Here is a 21,043-nt window from a genome sequence, read left to right as displayed (position 1 = left end):
ATTTCCTTGAAAAACAAAGTAAAACTTGTTGTTTTACTTGTTGCACTTTGCTACCTTTTCAGTGATTTAAAATATTCAAATGAGTCACGAAAATAAAGCATCTGTTTCATAGGACTGGCTACTCCATGATGTTTTTTCATACATGTTGATTGCTATGGCTCTATTTTAAAATTCCCAGATCATTCTTTCCCATAGAGTAAAGAAGATCAGGATGAAGAGTGAAAGGAAAGCATAGAAGTTGACGGAAAATTGGGAAAATGGTCCAGACTTTCTAATTGTGTGTAACCACAACAATCTCATATTCAATATTCAACCTGATTACCAGAATGTCCAGATTATCAAGAAGACAGACTTACCTGGAGGCCTCACAACAAGCAGAGGATTATCTGTAGAATGAAAAAGAAATAATGGACTTGGTGCCATATTTCACAATCATGCAGTTTTTTAAATGGTTAGTGTAACTGAAAGAGCTAATCAAATCAGAATAAAGAAAAAGATAAGATTTGATAGATGCCAACGTTTTCCTTGGTTTTATTTTCTAAACATTTCCTTTGGAGAAATACTGTTTTCTAGTTAGAGCATGTTGCTATTTACCTAGAAGCTGTGGATCCCTGAAAATAATAAGGTTTTGATATTATGTATTACAAAATAATTCAGTACTTATTTTAAAAAATTGTCTACCTTTAGAAAATAGTGTGGTGGTTTCTTAAAAAGGTGAGCATACACCTGCTATACAATCCATCCATTCCACTCAGTCATTTATCTAAGAGAAATGGAAACATATGTCCATCCAAACACTTCCACATAAATGTTTATAGCAACTCTGTTTGTAATAGTCAAAAAGTAGAAACAACACAAGTGTTTCCCAACAGGTGATCTGACTAGGTAAACAAACTGTAGCACAGCCATACAAGGAAATACTGCTCACTAGTAAAAGAGAGTGAACTACTGATACACACAATGGTTTGGATGAATCTCAAAATGATGATGCTAGGTGAAAGAAGCCAGTCAAAGGAGTTCATACTGTATGAGTCTACTGATACCCAAATCTAGAAAGTGCAAACTAATCTATAGTGACAGGAAGCAGATGAATGGTTGCCTATAAACTGGAAAGAGAAGGGGCCTGGGAAAGCTGCATTGCACAGTAGCAGGAGGAAACTGTTGGGGAGATGGATATGCTATCTTGACAGTGACAATGGCTTCATGGGTATAAGCACAACTCAAAATATACTAAGATGTACACTTCAAGTATGTTCAGGTTACTGTATGGCATTTGTACCTCAACAAATGTAAAACCCATCTCTACCTTAGCCCAAGTAACACCATTTAAGAAAAATATGGTACTAGCTTTTTAAGGAATTCTGCTTCAGAAAAGTTTCATTTTTTTTTGTTTTTTGGTTTTTTTTTGAGATGGAGTTTCGCTCTTGTTGCCCAGGGTAGAGTGCAATGGCATGATCTCGGCTCACCACAACCTCCACCTCCTGAGTTCAAGCGACTCTCCTGCCTCAGCCTCCTGAGTAGCTGGGATTACAGGCATGTGCCATCATGACTGGCTAATTTTTTTTTTTTTAGATGGAGTGTTGCTCTGTCGCCCAGGCTGGAGTGCAGTGGCGCAATCTTGGCTCACTGCAAGCTCCGTCTCCTGGTTTCATGCCATTCTCCTGCCTCAGCCTCCCGAGTACCTGGGACTATCGGCACCTGCCACTATGCCTGGCTAATTTTTTGTATTTTTGTAGAGATGGGGTTTCACTGTGCTAACCAGGATGATCTTGATCTCCTGCCCTCGTGATCCACCCCCCTCAACCTCCCAAAGTTTTGGGATTACAGGCATGAGCCACTGTACCCGGCCAAAAAGTTTATTTTTATAAAATGCCATGAACTAGGTAAATCTGGACGATTCTTTTTTTTTTTTTTTTTGAAAAATTATCATACAGTAAATTGCTCTTTTATGGTATATATCCTATGAATGTTCACGCCTGCACAGGTTCATGGAATCCTGCCAAAATCAGCATGCAAAAGGTTTACATCACCCCCAAATCTCCCTAGGCTGCACTTTGTACAGACCATTTGTTCTGATGCCCTCTGCTATCCACAAAATAGAGGGACACACCATAGCCATAAGTGTCCAATGCTTGCTTTGCTCCCCTGCTCTGAACTGAAGTTCAACAGTCTGCCAAAAACATCCCAAATATCCCAGGGCAGGTGGAGGGAAACAAACAAAATGACACCAGCACAGAAAACAAGACCTGACCTCATGGCACAGCCTGTGTCACACACTACGTTTACTTTCTGTATTAATTTTCAGATTGTTATGTTTGGCAAACTCCATAATTCACTGACTTTATCATTTTCCTGTTGTTCCTGTTGCTCGCCTAACCGTTTTCAGCAGAGTAGCACAAAATGAAGGAGAAACTTGAATAAACCGATGGAATAAAGGCAGATAACCAGAGCAAGTAACTGTCCAATTTTCATGTGTGTGCGGCTCCTCTGGGAGCCCATTGAAAGCGTTTCCTAGAGAGATTCTTATTCAGATGGTAGGGTGGGGCCTTGAGTTTTCCTCACCCAGCCCTCGGAGGCCATAAAGAATGAATTAGGAGTTTTTCTTGGAGAAGAAGGTAGAAGACAGCTGTTTTATCAAAACTTTAGATTGCAGCTCCAGAAGTTACGTGTGTATCACTTTTACTCTCAGAAAGATTTCATATCGGAGTTTCCTGATAGCTTTTTGGATTTGAAATTTTTAAAACATTTTTTTCATGTTGATTCTGATAGTTGCCAAAGTCCACCTTGCTTTTAGGAAATGCAGTCATAATCACAGACACATCCCTTATTTTAGCAAATTAACCACAGATAATTGTTTTCTCTTGCTCTTTCCTAATTACTAACAGAAACATATTTCTTAAATAAAGAGATGAAAACATGTTTGAGGTCCTTTGCCTACATTTCTGGTATAAAGCATATTCTTAGAAAAGACTTTATGTTTTCATATATTTTGACTCAGTACGTTTTTAAATCATGACACTTAAAAATATCTTCCAATGACCCATTTTCTGGGATCAGGCTGCATGTAGAAGATCATCTAGCCAAATGGAAGCTGGGTGCAGGGCTGGCTCAGCTGGGTTGCTCTGAACTCAGCCTGGCTTCCTGCATGGAAAAGTCTCTAGGCCAAGAACTGTCACAGTAGCTGGCTCTGCATGTGCTACCTTAGACCACAGTCCATAGGAACTGTGTTTTCAGAGGCAAACTCTCACTCTATCACCCAGGCTGGAGGGCCATGGTGTGACCACGGCTCACTACAGCTCAACCTCCTGGACTCAAACTATCCTCCCTCTTCAGCCTCCTGAGTAGCTGGGACTATAGGCATGCATCACCATGCCTGGCTAATTTTAAAATTTTTTTGTAGAGACAGGACCTCCCTGTGTTGCTCAAGCTGGTCTTGAACTCCTGGTCTCAAGAGATCCTCCCACTTTGGCTTTCCAAATTGTTGGGATCACAGGCATGAGCCACCACCCCTGACCAGGAACATTTTCTTGCAGGGACTGAGAGCTTTGCCCACCAGCACCCCAAAATGCAAGGGCATGCTCTGAAAGATACTGCTTGTAAGACTGAATGATATTGTAATTAACCTCTCAATATTAATTAAAGATATCTCTGCCTTCTATTAAGGGGGCATCCAATGTCTTGGCTCATTGGAGAGGCAACTGCCTGTCAGCCACATGACATGTGTGTTCTTCAGGTGCTTGCAATAATTTTTTTTAAACTCTGCAACTAACTTTTGTACAGATAGAGTCAACTTTATCTTTCCCATGTTGTTGAAATCTAGATTTTTTTCCTTTCATTGGAATTTGACCTTTCTGTTCCTCAGAGAGCCCATGAAAACTACTTTTAATTTTATTATCCAAGTTTTAACCTAGCACAAAGCAAATAATGTTTACTTTAGAAACAGATATCCAACATGAGCTCATTAAATAGAAAAGTAAGTATTTATTCTATTGTAGCCATCATTCTAGATTATTTATTTCATTTTTTAGAAAAGTAAAACAAATCAGAATGTGAAGTCATTCATACCTGATTCGGTGACAAATGAGACCGAAGGGCTGATAGGTCCGTAGCCATGAGGATTTTGTGCTTGCACTTTAAAATAATACCTGAAGTTGGAAGAAAATATATTTTGAAAGAAACGTGTATTTGACTTCTGTGTAATGACACAGACTCCCAAACTGCTGAACACCTAAACTGTGACAGGCTTTGAGTTCTAATTTTTGCAAATGCACACAGCACTAGTGATTCTTCATGTTTTTTCTGAACTTTCTCAGTTTTGAATAAATTCTCTAAATAATACAATTAACATAGCAGAGATACACGGCTAATGGCAAGAGAAGGGACATATTAGAACACAGGTTGCTCGGTGAGCATGTGTTCCTTCGTGCTAATGGCAATAGAATAGGGACATATTACAACACAGATTGCTTGGTGACCACGCGTTCCTTCGCATCAGGACTGTCCCTGCTCTGCGCAGGCTCTCCTGAGCTCATCCCTGGTGAGACGCTCCTCTAGCCCTGCTCTCACTCAGGTTTAAGACTCTAGTCTCCGCTTCAGTTCCACAGCCTGGTAGAGAGAGGGTGGTGGAGCAAAACACTACAAAGCGGAATTCAAATTATAACCTAATTATATCCCTGGAGTCCATGTAGAAGAGCAGGACGTTTGCTCCAGCAACCACACAACTTAAGGTTGACAGGGAGAGGATGAACCGGGCTGGAGGCTGCCTCTTCAGTGAAGCTAACACGGCAATGGTGTCTTGGGTGCATTGAGAAATGCTGTGGTTGGCTCTGAAGCTGGGAAGGGACCACCTTAAAAGTCACTGAGTTATGAGCTTCTGCACCTCAAGGAAAGAGAAGCGAGTCCAAGAAGGGAAAGGGGGAAAGATCCAGAGAGAGAGACTTTTCTGTAGGGCTAAACTTTGTCTTGGAAGAGCGAATGTGCTGGAAAGCACGCTGCCTGAGTCAACTAGCTCATCTGGAGGGAGACTGAGTCTCGAAGCATCTTATTGGCATTCTTGCAAGCAAAAGAAAAAGAATGGTGTTTAGAGAAGTAATAAAGACCAACACCACACTTGTGTCCCACTATATCTTAATCTTTGCGCTTTCCTCACCTCTTGATTCTAGATATTTTACATGCTCTTTTAGTGCTTAGCTGCTTACAGATGAAGAGAGAGGTAAAGAATCCCTGGTGGCTCTGTCATTTTAGAGAGCTCATAAGGGATCTCTTCTCTGGCTTTTGGCGAGTAAGAATGTCACACTTAAATGTTATAAAATTATTTATTTGATTAAGTCAGGCACACAGATTCTATGTACTAATTAAAATGCACTATATTTTTAAAAAGTGAACAATTCATATTCAGAGAGCAAAGGGTTATTAGGCCTATTGCACCAACAGCCCTGGCCTCAAGCCTTCTGAGCTGCTGGATCACCAAGGCCGAGACAGCCCTCAGAAAAGAGATATTTTACTTTGGGTTTGATTAAACAGAAAACAAAGAAAAGCCATTGGGTAAAATTAGTCTTCCTAAGCCATTTGCATCTTATTTAGGAGTATTCTTTTTTATTGCAATTTAAATAAAAAGATATGCACAATTAAGAACATATGAGTTTCCAAATCTCAATGCACTCAGCAGCTCGTGTTTTCCCAGTTACGCATACTTTTATGCAGTGGTTGTGGAGTTATTTAAGGCAAAACTCTGCAGGCAGTTTGAGCAGTGGGTTTGGCATACATTTGTAGTCCTGGGCAAACTTTACAGACACTTTTTTCACTTAAAAAAGGAAATTAAAACATAAGGAAGGATGCATACTCAGGGGCTCCATGGGACACTTCTGCTGAGTAGTCAACTTTATGGAGGGAAGTGCCTCTATGGAGGTGGCAGAAGGGTGACTGATGGGCTGAGAAGCACTATTCAGATGGATCTGTCTGTATCAATTTTGTTTTGACACTGAAGCCTAAATATTCTCAAAATCCACCTTCCCTGTTGACACAATGATTCTAGGCCTCCAGAAACTCACAAGTGACCATTCCAAAGACATATTCCCATTAGAACCTCACCTAAGGTGTCAAAGTAAATTTAAATATGCTGAGCTGAAAAACAACATGAAATTATGCAAAAAGTAACATTCCATTTTTAAAACTCACATGAAACTTTGTTGATGGGCTAAAGTATACATTTCATACTCTGAATAGTCTCTGCCTCAGCCAAGTAACAAAAGCAATCCATGCCTCACCCTCTTAAGCTTCTGGCACCTTCTTTCGAACAACCTCAATTGTGACAAGTCTGTGTGTTTTAAGTATGGATTTAAAATACGCAGACTCCAAAGAGTTCTTTGGGACTCTGTCTGGTGTCTAAGGTAGACAATGCTCACTTAAAGTCAAAAGCAAGATCCAATTGTAAATAACCAAAGCTCACTTTTATTCCCTGGCCCCTCTTTGGGGTAGACTGACTTCTTGTCTCCCCTGGATTGACTCAGAAGCTGGTTTCTCAAGTGAGCCCCCATGAGGACTGAGACAACCAAAGTGAGTTCCCTGGAGATGATCTGCATTCCAGTGACACAGGGGAAAATGAGTGTCCTTACATCACACTTGCACTTTCCTAGCTCTAAAATTTAGCAGCTGCTCAGAAGGGTTTTGAGGAAATTCAGGAGGAGCTGTGAGTGTCTCTACCAGAAGAGCACATAAGCAGGTGGGCACCTCAGGAGAGGCAGATTAGCAGCTGCAGCTCCTCCTCTGCCTCAAGGTGCTGAGTGTGTGTGGGGCCAACCCAAGGGCCCCTGGCACTGTCTGTCCTGCTTCTCCTCAACCTTCCTCCAAATTGGCCTCCTTTGTTTCCTAGGGCACATCCTTCTTTAAGGCATCCTCTCTGCTGGGAGCACAGCCTACTCTGCAGGATGACTGATTCTTATGGTTCAGATTTTACTTTCCCAGAGAACCTTGTCTGACTCCCCTCTCTATCCCCAAGCTCACAAAGAAAAAATATCCCCCCATTATATACTCTCAAAGCATGGTGTACTTCTCCCTCACAACACCCACTCAGGGAGGTTTATATTTATGTTGGTTTTTTAAAAATCTGCCTCTTCTACCAGACTGTAAGCTCCTTGAGGGCAGGGCCATGTGTATTTTCCCCAGTCCAGCCCAGATGTTCCACCTCGCACTCAGGAAGTGTGTAGTAAGGACTGACTGAATGAGCTGTGCACACTCTCTAATACCTGTTGAAAGAATGAGTAAACCATCGCCCTACATAACCCTCCTGACATGACTCAAAATTCAACATCAGTCTGGCAGCAGAAGTTGTGGAAAGAACGCTAGACTCGGCGAGTCAGGAGGCTGTGATTCAGATCCTATTGTAATTAGCTCTGTGGCAAGGCCTCTGGAAGGCCTCTTGCTGCTTTTTGAAACTGAGGCTGTGCTGCAAAAGCACTGTCACTCTGCACACACACACACACACACACACACACACACAAAAGGACATTGACTCCATTTTCTCTAATTTTCTTGGTTTTGTTTTATCTAATTGATTAAAAAATTAATTTGCCATTACTACTAGGGAAAAGCAAAAAAAAAAAAAAAAAAAAAACTGCTTTCTCAGCTTCCTGGTTTACTACTTGCTTTTTATTTGCCAAATCCCAAAATTCATAATAATTTATGAAAGCTCAGCTCAAGTGGGCCCAAATGGCACGTTAAAATGTCTTGAGGAAAACTCACAGCTCGTTCAGTAGCCTTTTGGTGCCCACGGCTGGTGTCCAGATTCTATCCCCTTTACCACATGCCTGTTTAATGAGGGCCATTTTGTTCCAACCTCCTCCATGTTCCTCAGCCTGTGTAGAAAATGAGAGGCCTCGGGTGTGCCATCACCTCACTTAGAGCTCTTTGCTAAGCAAATATGGTGGCTACCCACAACAGAGGTCTGCTGGACCCATTTGTACCAGCTTGTGAGAGCCAGTCATTAAGTATTCAGGAACTCCACAAGCCCACGGTAGCTTAAAATTGGCCACAGGTGGGAGTATTTATACCACAGAAGTTGGCTAATGGTATCAACCAGGGAACTCTTTTTCCAGAGAGCCAGTTTACCAGCACACCACTCTTGACCATCAAGTGCTTGGTGCTTTCCCACGCTCACCCACCCAGGAGCTTTCTGAAGGTCATTACCACCAAAACCAGAAGGCATAAAAGGGGAATGAACAGTCACTCTCTTTGTGTCCCTGGGAACTAGTTTTGCCTATTTCACGCCAAGGGCCATAAACTCTGGCTTCCAAAATGACTCCCTGGCCAGCCATGCCTAGTTTATGAAGGCATGCTTATAACCTCTACCAATGTGTAAAATGCATCTTTCTTGAATGATGTGAACTTCTACATCATAGAGTTTGGGAACCATTTCATTAAAGTGTTCCGTGATTGCGGCTCAATTTTCGCATACGAAGGTTACGAGGCCTAGTGCCACAATATTGGGGATGAAAAATGGACCAATTCTTTCAACACAGAGAACAACTTTTCTTTCCCTAATGGCAGGTAGTGTTTAGGTAAACAGAGAGGAAAATGTAAGCACAATAGCCTAACAATGACAATACATACAGTCATTTCTTCTAAGAAACTTATATGCATATGGTAAGCATGCATTGACATTCTACTAGAACTAAACAGAGTATTCAAAGAAATCACAAAAACATTTTGATTCCTCCCTTCATTTCCAACCAAAGCATATCAGCAACTATGCACACAGCTCTAATCTTTTGTTTCTAAATGACTGACACATCATACCTCGTGTTGGGCTTTAGGTTTTCAATGGGCAAGTGAGTTACTGATGAAGCTTGAGTGGACCACTTGTTCCTGATGAAGTCTTCATAGGATGCACTGTAAACCAAGTAACCTGAAAATGGAAACAGGAAAGAACCTAATGGGCACCAAGGAACCAAGTCACACACAAGATGTAACCCACTGAGGACAGGAGTGAGGCAAAGCTGCAGATGCAGCTCCATGTGGGAACTGCAGGAAGGAGGGCACGCAGCACTGTAGGACAGGATGGGATGTAACGCTGGTACCTTCTGCTGAATCCAGATGGGGATGACAAAACTAAGACACTTCCTGATGACCTGCTGGCCCCCTACTTCTCTTGCTCATTCCCCAGCTTTCCCCATCGTCTCAGAACTAATCATGTCTCATCTTGACCACACACAGAAAAAAGAAGCAGAAGAAAAAACCAGTACCCTCCACACACGTATTTAAGAACTTCCTATTGCCCTGCACAGGAAACGAAGAATGTTGCTGGTGGATGCTGTGCTGCATGTGTGTGGGGCTGAGAGACCCCAGATGCCCAGGGGTCCCATGACCATTTGGTGAAGGCTGTCCTGCTATTTCTCATTGCTGAGTATCTGTGCTGCCCTTGCCCTCACGGTCTAATCACAGCAGTGAGGCAGCTCTTCTTTCTATTGTCCAACCTGCTCTGTCTTACTTGCTAATAACAGAGCTCAGTCGGTGTGCCCTTGACCCTGACACCTGCCCAGGCTTTACAGCTCTCCCAGGAGGCAAAATGAAGTTCTTCGCACAGCTCAGCACATCCCATATCCTAGGTCTCTTATGTGTACACAGAAGGAGAAAACATTTGTCAAGCACTTCCTTTGTGCCAAACATTATGCTAACTACGTACTCTCGATTGAATTTGATTTGATTAATCCTCATGATCCTAGTATGTAGGTATTGCCTTCCTCATTTTGCCACAAGAGGAAACTGAGTCTTAGCAATAGGTTAAATATCTTGTCTAAGTTCACATGTATTGATTCATTCAACAAATATTTATTGTGCAACTACTAGTTGCCAGACATTATACTAAGTGCTGGAGATAAAGTGGTGACCAGGAGCTCATGAAGCAGCAGGGTGCACTGGGAAACAGAATTATACAGCCGGGTTGAGCGCTCTGCAGGACCAGTCCACAGTGCTGTGAGAGGGTGTGTAGCGGGAGCTGGCCCACCATGGAGGACACAAAGAGCTTCCCTGGGGTCACAATAAAGGAGCTGGCATCTGAAGGATAAGAAGCAGATAAGCTGTGTGGTAGGAGGTGAGATGGATTCCAGGTTGTGGGAATCCTGAGCAAGACACTGAAGAGGGAGGACCCAGGAGAAGGCAGTGTGGCTGGAAACCGTAAGTGGCGGGAAGAGGGGGCACGAGCTGAGGCTGAAGCAGCACAGGTGGGAAAATTAGGCAGCACCCTTGGACCAAGCTAGGCTTTTGCTTTTCATTCCAAAAGAAAGGGAAAGACAGTTAAGACATTAAACCAGACAATTAGGTTTGCATATTCAACAAATCTCTCCTGTGCAGAAGGCAGAATGGATTGGGTATGGGAGTGCAGATGTGGATGGGACAGTCTAGTTAGACAGCTCTTACAGTAGCCAGGTGAGAGGTGGCAATAGCTTAGAGCACACCACCTAATGGAGAGAAGCAGATGGGTTCAAGAGGAATCCAGAAGGCAACACTGACCAGATTTAATAATGAGTAGAATATAGAAGTGAGATAGAAGGAGACTTGAAGATGCCTCAGGCTTGAGCAAATGTGTGGAAAGTGGGACAGTTCTCTGAGATGGGAAACATAGATGAGGGCCAGATTTGGGAATGGGAAGGATTGTCAGTCTGATTTTTTTTTTTTTTTTTGAGACAGAGTCTCACTCTGTCACCCAGGCTGGAGTGCAGTGGCGCCATCTCGGCTCACTGCAAGCTCAGCCTCCCGGGTTCACACCATTCTCCTGCCTCAACCTCCCAAGTAGCTAAGACTACAGGCGCCCACCACCGTGCCTGGCTAATTTTATTGTATTTTTAGTAACACGGGGTTTCACCATGTTAGCCAGGATGAGTCTGATTTTTTATACACCAAGTCTGAGATGCTCTGGAGACATCCCAGTGATGACATCAAGTGATTTTACCATTTGCATCTGATTTTACTATCTGGGGCTCAGAGGAGAGGATGGCCTGGCCTTGAGATATAAATCAATGACTCATTTCTGAGATGAATTAAAACCATGTGCATGGATGAGACTCTGAGAGGAGAGAAGACAGAGCAAGAAGAAAAGAGGCCCCAGGACCAAGCCGTGAGAAATTCCACCACTGAATGTTGTACAAGCCTGGGAGGAGATGAAGAGGTTGAGAGAAAGCACACAAGTTAAGAAGGAAAAGATCAATAACATCAAATGTACCTAAGAGGTGCATGTGATTTTATTTAGCACCCTACGATCTGATTAGTGTCACATCACATGACACTGATTAGTGTCACACAACTAACAAATGGGCAATCTGGGCCTGGAAGCCAGGTGAACTGGACCCTGGAACCCTCCCCACACTGTTCCCTGGAGGAGAGTCGTTGAACCTGGGAAGAGTTGCTGCCCTCCCCACGGCATTTCCCCTCTGGCACAATGTAGTCAAGCTCTGCATGCTTCAGCTGGTGCTGCACACAATGGCCCACCCCAGAGGGGACGGAGGTCACATGTGTGCCATGGAAACCCGGCTTCCAATGGAGTTGGCAAAGCTCAGACTCTTGGACCTCTGGCTTCCATCAGAACCCCGCGCTTCCCATGTAAGGGGCTGGTTTCTCGGCTGATCCTGTGTCTGGGTTTTGAGGGCTTTGGGGTTTTGATAAGGCGCTTGCTGAGCACAGCATAACTCCTGATTTCTCTGTTGTTCTCATCAAAACCAGTCCTGAAAGTGACTGATGTGCTGGTCCTAAAAAACTAAGAGGTCATCACATTGGTGATTTCCCACAGAATCACTCCTAATAAAGTAATAACTTCATTCTTCAGGAGTGATTTGGGAAAGCAACAGGTTGCAGGCAGAAATTCTAGGAGTTTCACACTGTTTGAGCACCACCTCATTACACATTGACTTGACTGCTTGTGAAAGAAAGAATGGCAGGTGAAAACGAGCAGAGCACACAACATCCATGTAGCCAGCAGGATTCAGATGCCCTGCAGGGGGCCCGATAATGTGATGCTTTGTTTAAGTTTAGGATGTATCCACTTGGCTTAGTTGTTCTGCAGGTGAAAGAGCCGGTGTTTGGTTCACTAACGGATGACAAGCTGCCGCTATTCTCTCTCTGAGCCTTGTGGAGTCTGGTGTTTTCCCCCACACCACAGGGCGTCATATGCTGCAGTGTTCTACAGTAATCAGCTTGACAGGAGTTGGCACAGCTCTATGTTGGGAGTGCCCTATAAATACCTCATCCATATTATTTATGCTAGTCGTGAGTACTCATGATTAGGGCTCTGAGGTTTCGTTTCGGATGAGGTGCAGGGTGGAGCATGTGAGGACACTAAGGCTTTAGGGAGCTTTGAATGGCTTAGAGCGCCCTTAAAGGGCATGGGTGTTTCAGAAGCCCGACCTCTACAGGACAATACAGAAATTACATCTGAATTAAATCTCAGGGACATTTGTTGAGAGTTCCCTGAAAGCTCCTTCTTCACTGCAAGAACCCTTGAGGCACGTTTAATGGGGCCAATGCACTCTCATTCTGCAGCCAGTGTTTCTTAGAAGCCCCTTGAATCAGGGTGCAGTGATATATTTATGTTAAGTAATATCTGTTATGCAAGATGTCAAAAGTTAAACAGCTTAAAGTAAGGTTTTAAATTATTTTTTCTGTATGCTTTCTTGCTTGTTTTTAAAAATTACCATTCACAGAAGTGTGTTCAATTAATAAAAATATTTTCTGGCTGTTTGATTACAAGTTTTCCTCCTTCCATTGATTGATTTGCATTCTATTCAGAACACCACGGACTTCACAGCGGTCCATGTAGCACCTACCCAGTACTGTACTTTTAGTTCCGCTAAAGACTCAAACTCCTTAATCCCACACCCTCCCTGCACCCCAGGCCTTTCAGTCTCACCTGGCAGAACACCCAGAAGCCTTCTTTTCTATGTCCCTTATTCTAGCATTTGCACTGCTGTACAAATTCCACAAGAGAAGATGCTCTTTGGATATTCTTGGACACATTTTTTCATTGTAAGATATAATAGTGGGAACACCAAGACAAGCACTAGAAATTTTGAATTATACAAACTGCACTAGCACAATAATGGCAGAGAATGTTGAACTCTGACCTCTAATACGACTGCTACCTCCCAGTCAGAGACACACACAGCCACAGCCATACTTCTTCCTCTTGCACAGCTCAGAGGCCCAGAAAAAAAAAAATTGCAACTATTCACAGAAAATATCAATTCTCTTTCTGTAAGAACTTAAATTTCAAGATGTATCTTCAAATATGTCCTTGGCAGAGTGAACTTAAACATCTCACAGGCCAAGGAGGCTCAAGATCCTTGGGCATTTTTTCGTCACCTCCAATTCCCACATAAGGAACCGAGAAGCACCCAGATTTGTCTGGAAGCACCCAGCAGATGTGAAAGGAGAGAAAGAGGCAGAGACACAAGCCCAGGGCTGACTCCAACAAGGGACAGCTGTGTGGCCCAGTGGGCGCTCATGGTCACGCTCACTGCAGGATCTGATCCGGTAAAGAGCTAGCTGAACTCCCTGGCCATGTGCAAGATTACAGGATGTTAGAGATGTAGTGATGTTTTGCATATGGGGAAACCAAGGCCCAGAAAGATGAAGTACTGAGCTCAAGATCATGCAAATCAATCTGGGACGAGGATTTACGACTTCTGACTTCCATCCAGTACTCCTTACCCTACCCCATGAGGCTTCCATTGTTGTCTATATTTCATCCAGTTGAAGGAAGACAGTAGATGTCTTCCTTCTAGATGGGTAGCCATCATCCCATTCATCCATCCAACCTACTCATCCATGCATGCACCCATCCAGTCATCCATCATTCTTTATTGTCCACATTTCCCAACTACAGATCATGGGAACTCTGATATCTGCCTAGGACACACCTGTGACCACATCTCCCGGGGTGGCTTTGTCCCAATCCACAATGACAAATGAGTGGCAGCCTTCCACGGCCACCACGGTGATGTTGCGGGGAGAATGCTGGGGAGGCAGGTCACTCTTCCTCAGGTCATTAGGGATGATTTCATCCAGGCTGTCTACTTGGAAGTGATCCAGTGCATCAGTCAGAGAGCACGGGGCTGATGGGTCTTTATTTAGGTATGTCACGTAAGGAGCTGGAAAAGAACAGAGATATCCAATTGGATTGCTGGAGGCTTTTTCTGGAGGCAGAAACACAGCATCTGCTCCACAGAATCAGACCCACCATTCGGTCTCTCCCTGCTGGACAGAGGCCCCATCAGCCTTGATGCCAAGCTCAGAAACACACCCCCAGCTCTCCTTAATGGACCCATGTGTTTATGTCTTTCAATCCGGTCATTCCAAAAGATCCTATTGCCCCATCGACATCAACGACTATGCCTTCAAAGTGGTTTTGAGAGATCATGAAACTATAATTCAATTTAATGTAAGCCTGCAGCTCTCTGCCATTCCTGTGCCCCAACATTTGGAAAAGGGTGAGTCAGGCCCACCCAACCCTTTACTAGCACTCTCTCAACACAGTTCATTTCCTTGACTATCTTGGGACCAGGAAAAAATGTATACTGATCAAGACATGCAGCCTTTAGCCTCAGCCCTGGGTGGCCTTCCCTAGAGCTTCATAAACCCCCACAACAATCTGAAGCATCTGTGCATAAGGCCAGGCCTGAACTGCTGTCTACAACATTACTGCTCAGTATAACAACAGCTACTCACATTTACAGATGGCTGAAGATTTTTCTACATACATTATTTCAGAGGATACGCGGTCCTGGGAGTAAGGCAGGATATGAACCGATGGCCTCATGTTACTATCTCTCCTACAAACACTGAGAGTGCTCACTATGTAAGGATCAGACAGGAGGCTGTCACCCCCAGCCCTTAACTCTTTCTATTATATCCCACTAAATTAGAAATGTCAAGGACTTGGGATTGGGGTTTTATACGTGCAAAACTCTCAAGTGATCTCAAGTAACAATGTCTGGCAATTTCTGAAGCTTCCACTGTAACTTTTGGGGCTATGTTGTCATTCTTAGTGGCTATTTGGAGTGAATGCAGTTTTTAGCTTCTCTATTTGACTTTTGGGCAAATAATGAAATTAAGGCAGAAGTCAAGAAGTTCTTTGTAACTAATGAAAGCAAAGATACAGAGTCCCTAGGACACAGCTAAGACAGTGTTTTCTAAAAATTAGTCTGAAGTTAGGCCTTTAGAACTTGTCCATGGGTCTTACCAGGAAGTTTGGGGAGTGGGCTCCTATGCTTTAGAGAGTTGTAGACTTATGAAAAGAGCCAGACAATAATAAGCCTTTAGCATTCAGAGGAGTTCTGTGGAACAGCTAATAATAGCACAGAAAGCATTTCAATTCCCATCATGGAACTGCCGGGAAAGAAGTCAGTGTACATGGTAAACGCAGCCTGGCAGCTGCATACCAGAGACCCATGTTAGTGTCTGCCTCAGGAACGCCACCTCAAATGAATATTCTTGTTCTTCAAGTATGTGTGGTTTAGACACTCAGTCACTACATCTTGGCTAGCAAGAGTTGTTCTCTGCTCATGGCAGAACAGTTGTTTTGGAAACAGAAAAGTGTGATCTAAGTTTAAGCTGTTACTTGTCTCCACTTAGTAACATACTAATCCAGCTGTCTCATTAATGAGGTTCATTAAGGGCATGGGAAAAGAAGACTTGCAAGACTTAACGCAGTTTAATTTCACAGAATTTCCTACTGAAACCATTTCAATTACTGAGAAAGAAGAGGAAAATGAATTTCTAGATCCCAAATCCTTGAAGCTAATGAAAGTGATAGGAAATAACAAAAGAAAAAAGCTTCCTCTCCATGATACTATAAGCGCTAGTGGCTCAATTCAGTAAGCAGCTAACCTTTTAGGAAGAATTTAACAAACAGTACACACACAAGGCCCAGTGGTAAGTCTTGTCGTGGATAAACTGGCTACAACAAAAACACTCATGTTCCCTGGTCCAGATGGTTTTTAAGTATTTCTTACTCTTAGTCTATGCAAGGCAGCCTGTTTCAGCTCTCCTCTGCTGGACTCCAAATCCTCCCCTCTTCTGATTTTGGCAGAAAGTAAAATATTACATATCTACACACGACTGACTCACTCAATTATCCCCAGTGGAAGCTTCACTCTGGGAAAACTTCTCAAAATGCACTGCCTTGGCCAGGCCAAGAGATTAGTAATGCTCTTCTTCAAAGACCAAAAGTTAAAAACCCATGTTTCTCTGATTAACAACATTATATTTACCAACAAATCGTTTCCTTCCAGCCAGATCAAATTGTTCTTCAGGAAAGGAACTGATGGCGCCTTCTTCTGCGATGACCCCCGGTGTGGTAGCAGTGGTGGAAGGTTGGGTGGTGGTCGGTGGCCTTGAGGTCTCAAATTCATAATCTGAAATGATATGAAGGCTCTGTAATTGGGCACTGCCAGAAAAGGAGCACTTTCTATAGTCAAATGATACCTTCCTAACATTCAACTATAGGCTAAAACCCAGACAGACACACACACATGCACACACAGACACACACCCTAAAATAAATGCTACGCCCAAACATAATTTGTCTCTACTAAAATACCATTTCTTCGCATTTCTGTCCCTGCAGAAAAGAAGCTGCAGACAGAAGAGAGAAAGGGCAAAAAGAAACACATATGACCAGAAAAAATGGGATTTTAGACTCACAACTGGAGTCTAAAAATGGGGTTTTAGACTCACAACATTGTAGCTCATGGCACTGGCCCAAAGCCATGCTCTACCTGCATAATGTTCCCTTTTAGGAAATAAAAGATAACATCAAAAAATAAACTTGAATTTTTTTCATAAAAAATTTTTTTAGCCGGGCATGTGGCTCACACCTGTAATCCCAGCACTTTGGGAGGCCAAGGCGGGCAGATCACAAGGTCAGGAGATTAAGATCATCCTGGTCAACATGGTGAAAGCCCATCTCTACTAAAAATACAAAAATTAGCTGGGCGTGGTGGCGTGCACCTGTAGTCCCAGCTACTCAGGAGGCTGAGGCAAAAGAATCGCTCGAACCCAGGAGACGGAGGTTGCCGTGAGCCAAGATCATGTCACTGCACTCCGGCCTGGTGACAGAGAGAAACTCCATCTCAAAAACAATTTTTTTTTTTTTTTTTTTCTGTGTATGAACTTTTTCTGGGCATGGGGGATGGGATTAATCCTGCCAAAACAACTAATCCTTTAACATTTGAAAAAGAAAATAAAACTCTGCCTCTTTTTCAAACTCTTCAAAGATAAGAAAGATGCCTAATATTTTCAAAGGTGCTAAAAAAAAAATCTTCGTTTGCTTTCTAATATCTGCTGTTTTTCTTTAAGTCAGTTTTTGTTTGAAAACCTTGGGATTAAACCACTACATCAAGCTTTATTATGAATAAATAACACATCAAAGGTGACATTGTTTGCACAGTTGTGATTTAAGACAATTAGAGCTATGAATAATTGCAGAAAAGGTGGACCTCAAAAGTGAGAATCCTGAGCCTTGGTGTCAAAGGCCGGCACTGGATGTGGACAAGATTCCTTTAAGAACTTCTTCAAGTTGCAGAGACAACTTCCAAATCACACAAAACAATCACAAGGTCCTAAGTGTAATAATACCATTAGTTACCATTTATTGAATGACTCTCCCAGATGCTGTCCAAGGCACTTTGTATTCTTAATTTTAAAAAAAATTTTTTTTGAAATGGGGTGTTGCTCTCTCACCCAGGCTGGAGTGCAGTGGTGCCATCACAGCTCGAACTCCTGGGCTCAAAACGATCCACCTGCCTCAGCCTCTCAAGTAGCTGGAACTACAGGTGTGTGCTACTATATACAGCTAATTTTTTAATTTTTTGTAGAGACAGTGTCTTGCTATGCTGCCCAGGCTGCTTTTGAACTCCTGGGCTCAAGTGATCCTCCCTCCTTGACCTCTCAAAGTGTTAGGATTACAGGCTTGAGTCACTGTGGCCGGCCTATGTTCCTAATCTTACAAACTTACCCTTGAAAAGATTCTATGATAAGAAATCAACTGATCTAAGCATCACATATTTTATGTAATTAGAAAAGGAGAGAAAAGAAAGGAATAAGAAAGAGAAGAGCCAAGTAAGGAAGTTGGACTTGGTTAAACCAAGTAAGTTTTATAAATGAAGGCTGAAGGGGAGCCCTGATGGATAACTCCAGAATTCCTTGGGCCTAAGGAGGGTTGGGAGGGAGGGAACGGGGAGTACAGGGACCAAGTGGGAATCTGCATCTGCATGTTAAGCGCACTGTTTTTCTTAGATCAAATAGGCATTTGGGGGTGACATGGAAGCATGGGGTAAAACTACCCTTCCCTAAGCCAGCCCTCAGCATTGCCACCGGCCCAAAGCTCAAAAGGAAACTTCCGTCAAGATCATCCATTCAATAGTTACAATCAGATCCTTTGATTAGGAAAGAAAGTGCGCAAATAATTTTTCAAAAGCTAGTTTGTACCTTCATCATATATAACGTAGGCCTCTTCTGTGGGTACTGCAGTGTCGGTCTCCAAACCTGAGAACTCATCTAGTGAGGACAGAGAAAAGGACCGGTCATCCAGGGTTCCTTCTCCATGGTTCTCTCAGAAGTAGGCCCCAGAGCATGACAATTCATTCACCTCGAGCAGGTCATGAAAACAAGTCCCCAAGGCCAGAGTCTCCACAACGTTTTCAGGAGGAAAATCATCAAAGCACTGACATGGAACCCAGACTTTCTCTCCTTTGGGCCCAGGAAAGGGTGATACAAATGCCCGCCCCATCAGGAGCAAACACCCCACTCCTCATTCCCAGATTCCTCAGCACCCCCAAGCTCTCTCTCACCTCCCTCCTACCACCTCAGCCCACCCGCCCGCATGCCTGCAGGGCTCTGATGCTGAGGGAAGTCCCCTGGCCCCTCATGCCACAGCAGGCGCTCTTAGGAAGCAGTCATGAGAGAGAGAGGAGAGTGGGCGGTTGGTGCTCAGGATGGTGACAAAAAGCCCCTCACGGGTCAACTCCCTTGTTCATCAGTCTTCATTCCTCCACCCCCTCCATCTTGCCTCTGGAATATTCAAGAAGCAGGGTAATCTCCTACCTCGTCTACATCCCAACTTCGCAAACTCTACCAATGAGAGTTCCCTGTGCTTCTCCACTTCCTACTGACTACCCACCCTCTCTCACCGACTAGGGAGATAAATCAGATTTCCTAATTTGCATAGGAAATTTGGAAAAATATGCCAATCATTGCAAATTTCTCTTTACAGACAGATTGGGCTGTACTAACCGATAGGTCTATTTTTACTACAGAATTATACTTTAAATGTAATACAAAATTTCAGACGTGATTTTTGGAAAAGCCAGGAAACCCTAGTTAGAAGAACTATTACAATTCCTGTAATGACTAAACCAATATTACGAGCATGAGCAACTTGTGAAAAGAAAGTGAGTGATTTAAGCATAAAAGGCATCTTCACCTCCATTATCAGGGTAGTTTAAGCAGAAGTCTTTTGGAAAAGGTATAATGGAATCGATTATACTATTTCTCTACTTGGGGGTTATAGATGCAACTGTAAAAAGGAGAACATCTCACTGTAGCTGATAAAATCTTGAGGCAAAAGGTTTTATAGCTCAAAAAATAACTGTAAGGAATTACTTTCCTCCCTATGACCTGAAGCCCACAGCAATTATATAGAACTCTCTAAACTTAACGCACTACTAAAAGGGGGCAAGGTGGGGAAAAGAGGAAGAAGTGACTAGTGGATGGTTTCCTAGATGCCTTCTCTGTATCAGCCACTTTTATGTATATATAATTTCACAAGAAACCCTTGAGATACATTGAGCTCATAAATACCCACTTCTCAGCTGATACGGTTTGGCTGTATCCCCACCCAAATCTCATCTTAAATTATAATCCCCATAATACCCACATGTCCAGGGAGGGATCTGGTGGAAAGTGATTAGATTATGGGGGCATTTTCCCCCATGCTGTTCTCATGATAGTGAGTGAATTCTCATGAGATCTGATGGTTTTCTAAATGGTAGTTTTTCCTGCACACTTGCTCGCTCGTTCTCTCTCTCTCTCCCTCCCTCTCACCTGCCACCATGTAAGATGTGCCTGCTTCCCCTTCTGCCATGATTGTAAGTTTTCTGAGGTCTCCCCAGCCATTTAGAACTGTGAGTCAATTAAACTTCTTCCTTTATAAATTACCCAGTCTCAGGTAGTATCTTTACAGCAGTATGAAAACGTACTAATACATCAGCCAAGGACACCAAGGCTCTGGGAGAATTTACAGCATGCCTGAGACATGTGGATGGTAAAAGACAGCAAAAACAGAATGTGAACTTCAAGTACTCTGGCTCCAAAGACTACTTACTTTATACTTCATAAAACTGCCTCCACTTCTGAAAAGTTGAACTAACCAATAAAATTATCTGTCAATGTGAAGATGCTCTATTAGAATCACCATTCTACAGTGTAATGAAGGGGAAATTGAAGTAGAAGGTATATAAACTCCTATGTCATTATCCTACCAATCTTTTTCAGCCTAGTTTGAATGACATGAATATTACATTGTAAAAACAAACTCCACCCACAAAGGGCAATGGCAGCCTCGAGTGGTCTGTCCAGCCCTTCTGGGATCACAGTAAGAACTCCCAGCTCCTATTCCGAGGCCCAAGAGATGGTCCTTGAGGCAATGACTCTGGTGTGTTCTGATTCAGCCAATGAATATTAAGCAGAGAGAAGTTGTAAATTATCCATCCATTTAGGGGTGGAATTGTCATTTCACGAAAAACTATTAAACACAAACTTTCCTTCGGTCATTCCAATGTCAATATGCCTGGGATCCAAGACAAATTACTTCTGAGCTTGTTCAAATCAGTTTTCAGGTTCACACCCTGTAAAGTCTGGGATTATCTTGCCATTGTTTCCTGGCCTACCATTTTCTTTCCCTTGTCAATTTAACCTTTAGGAATATCGTCTTGCTTTTCCTCATTATCAGTTCAGTGTCATTTCTTTTCATTACTGTTTTTGGTCACATCAAAAATGA

At 43.0% G+C, this 21,043-nt stretch overlaps 1 protein-coding gene across 1 annotated transcript in view; it reads right to left on the bottom strand.

Annotated features, from left to right (window-relative positions):
* Positions 1–21,043, bottom strand: part of FNDC1 (fibronectin type III domain containing 1) — a 102,268-nt gene that overhangs the window by 6,573 nt on the left and 74,652 nt on the right. The window contains exons 15-20 of the mRNA XM_030928996.1: positions 18,475–18,543; positions 16,257–16,400; positions 13,905–14,135; positions 8,794–8,902; positions 4,066–4,145; positions 357–386 (exon numbers count right to left, since the gene is read on the bottom strand). Of these exons, the coding sequence (XP_030784856.1) occupies positions 357–386; positions 4,066–4,145; positions 8,794–8,902; positions 13,905–14,135; positions 16,257–16,400; positions 18,475–18,543 (663 nt within the window). The remainder of the gene's footprint in view (positions 1–356; positions 387–4,065; positions 4,146–8,793; positions 8,903–13,904; positions 14,136–16,256; positions 16,401–18,474; positions 18,544–21,043) is intronic.

This window comes from Rhinopithecus roxellana, chromosome 4 (genome assembly GCF_007565055.1).
Source record: "Rhinopithecus roxellana isolate Shanxi Qingling chromosome 4, ASM756505v1, whole genome shotgun sequence".
Lineage (NCBI taxonomy): Eukaryota > Metazoa > Chordata > Mammalia > Primates > Cercopithecidae > Rhinopithecus > Rhinopithecus roxellana.
This window is presented reverse-complemented; position numbering and strand designations above follow the sequence as displayed.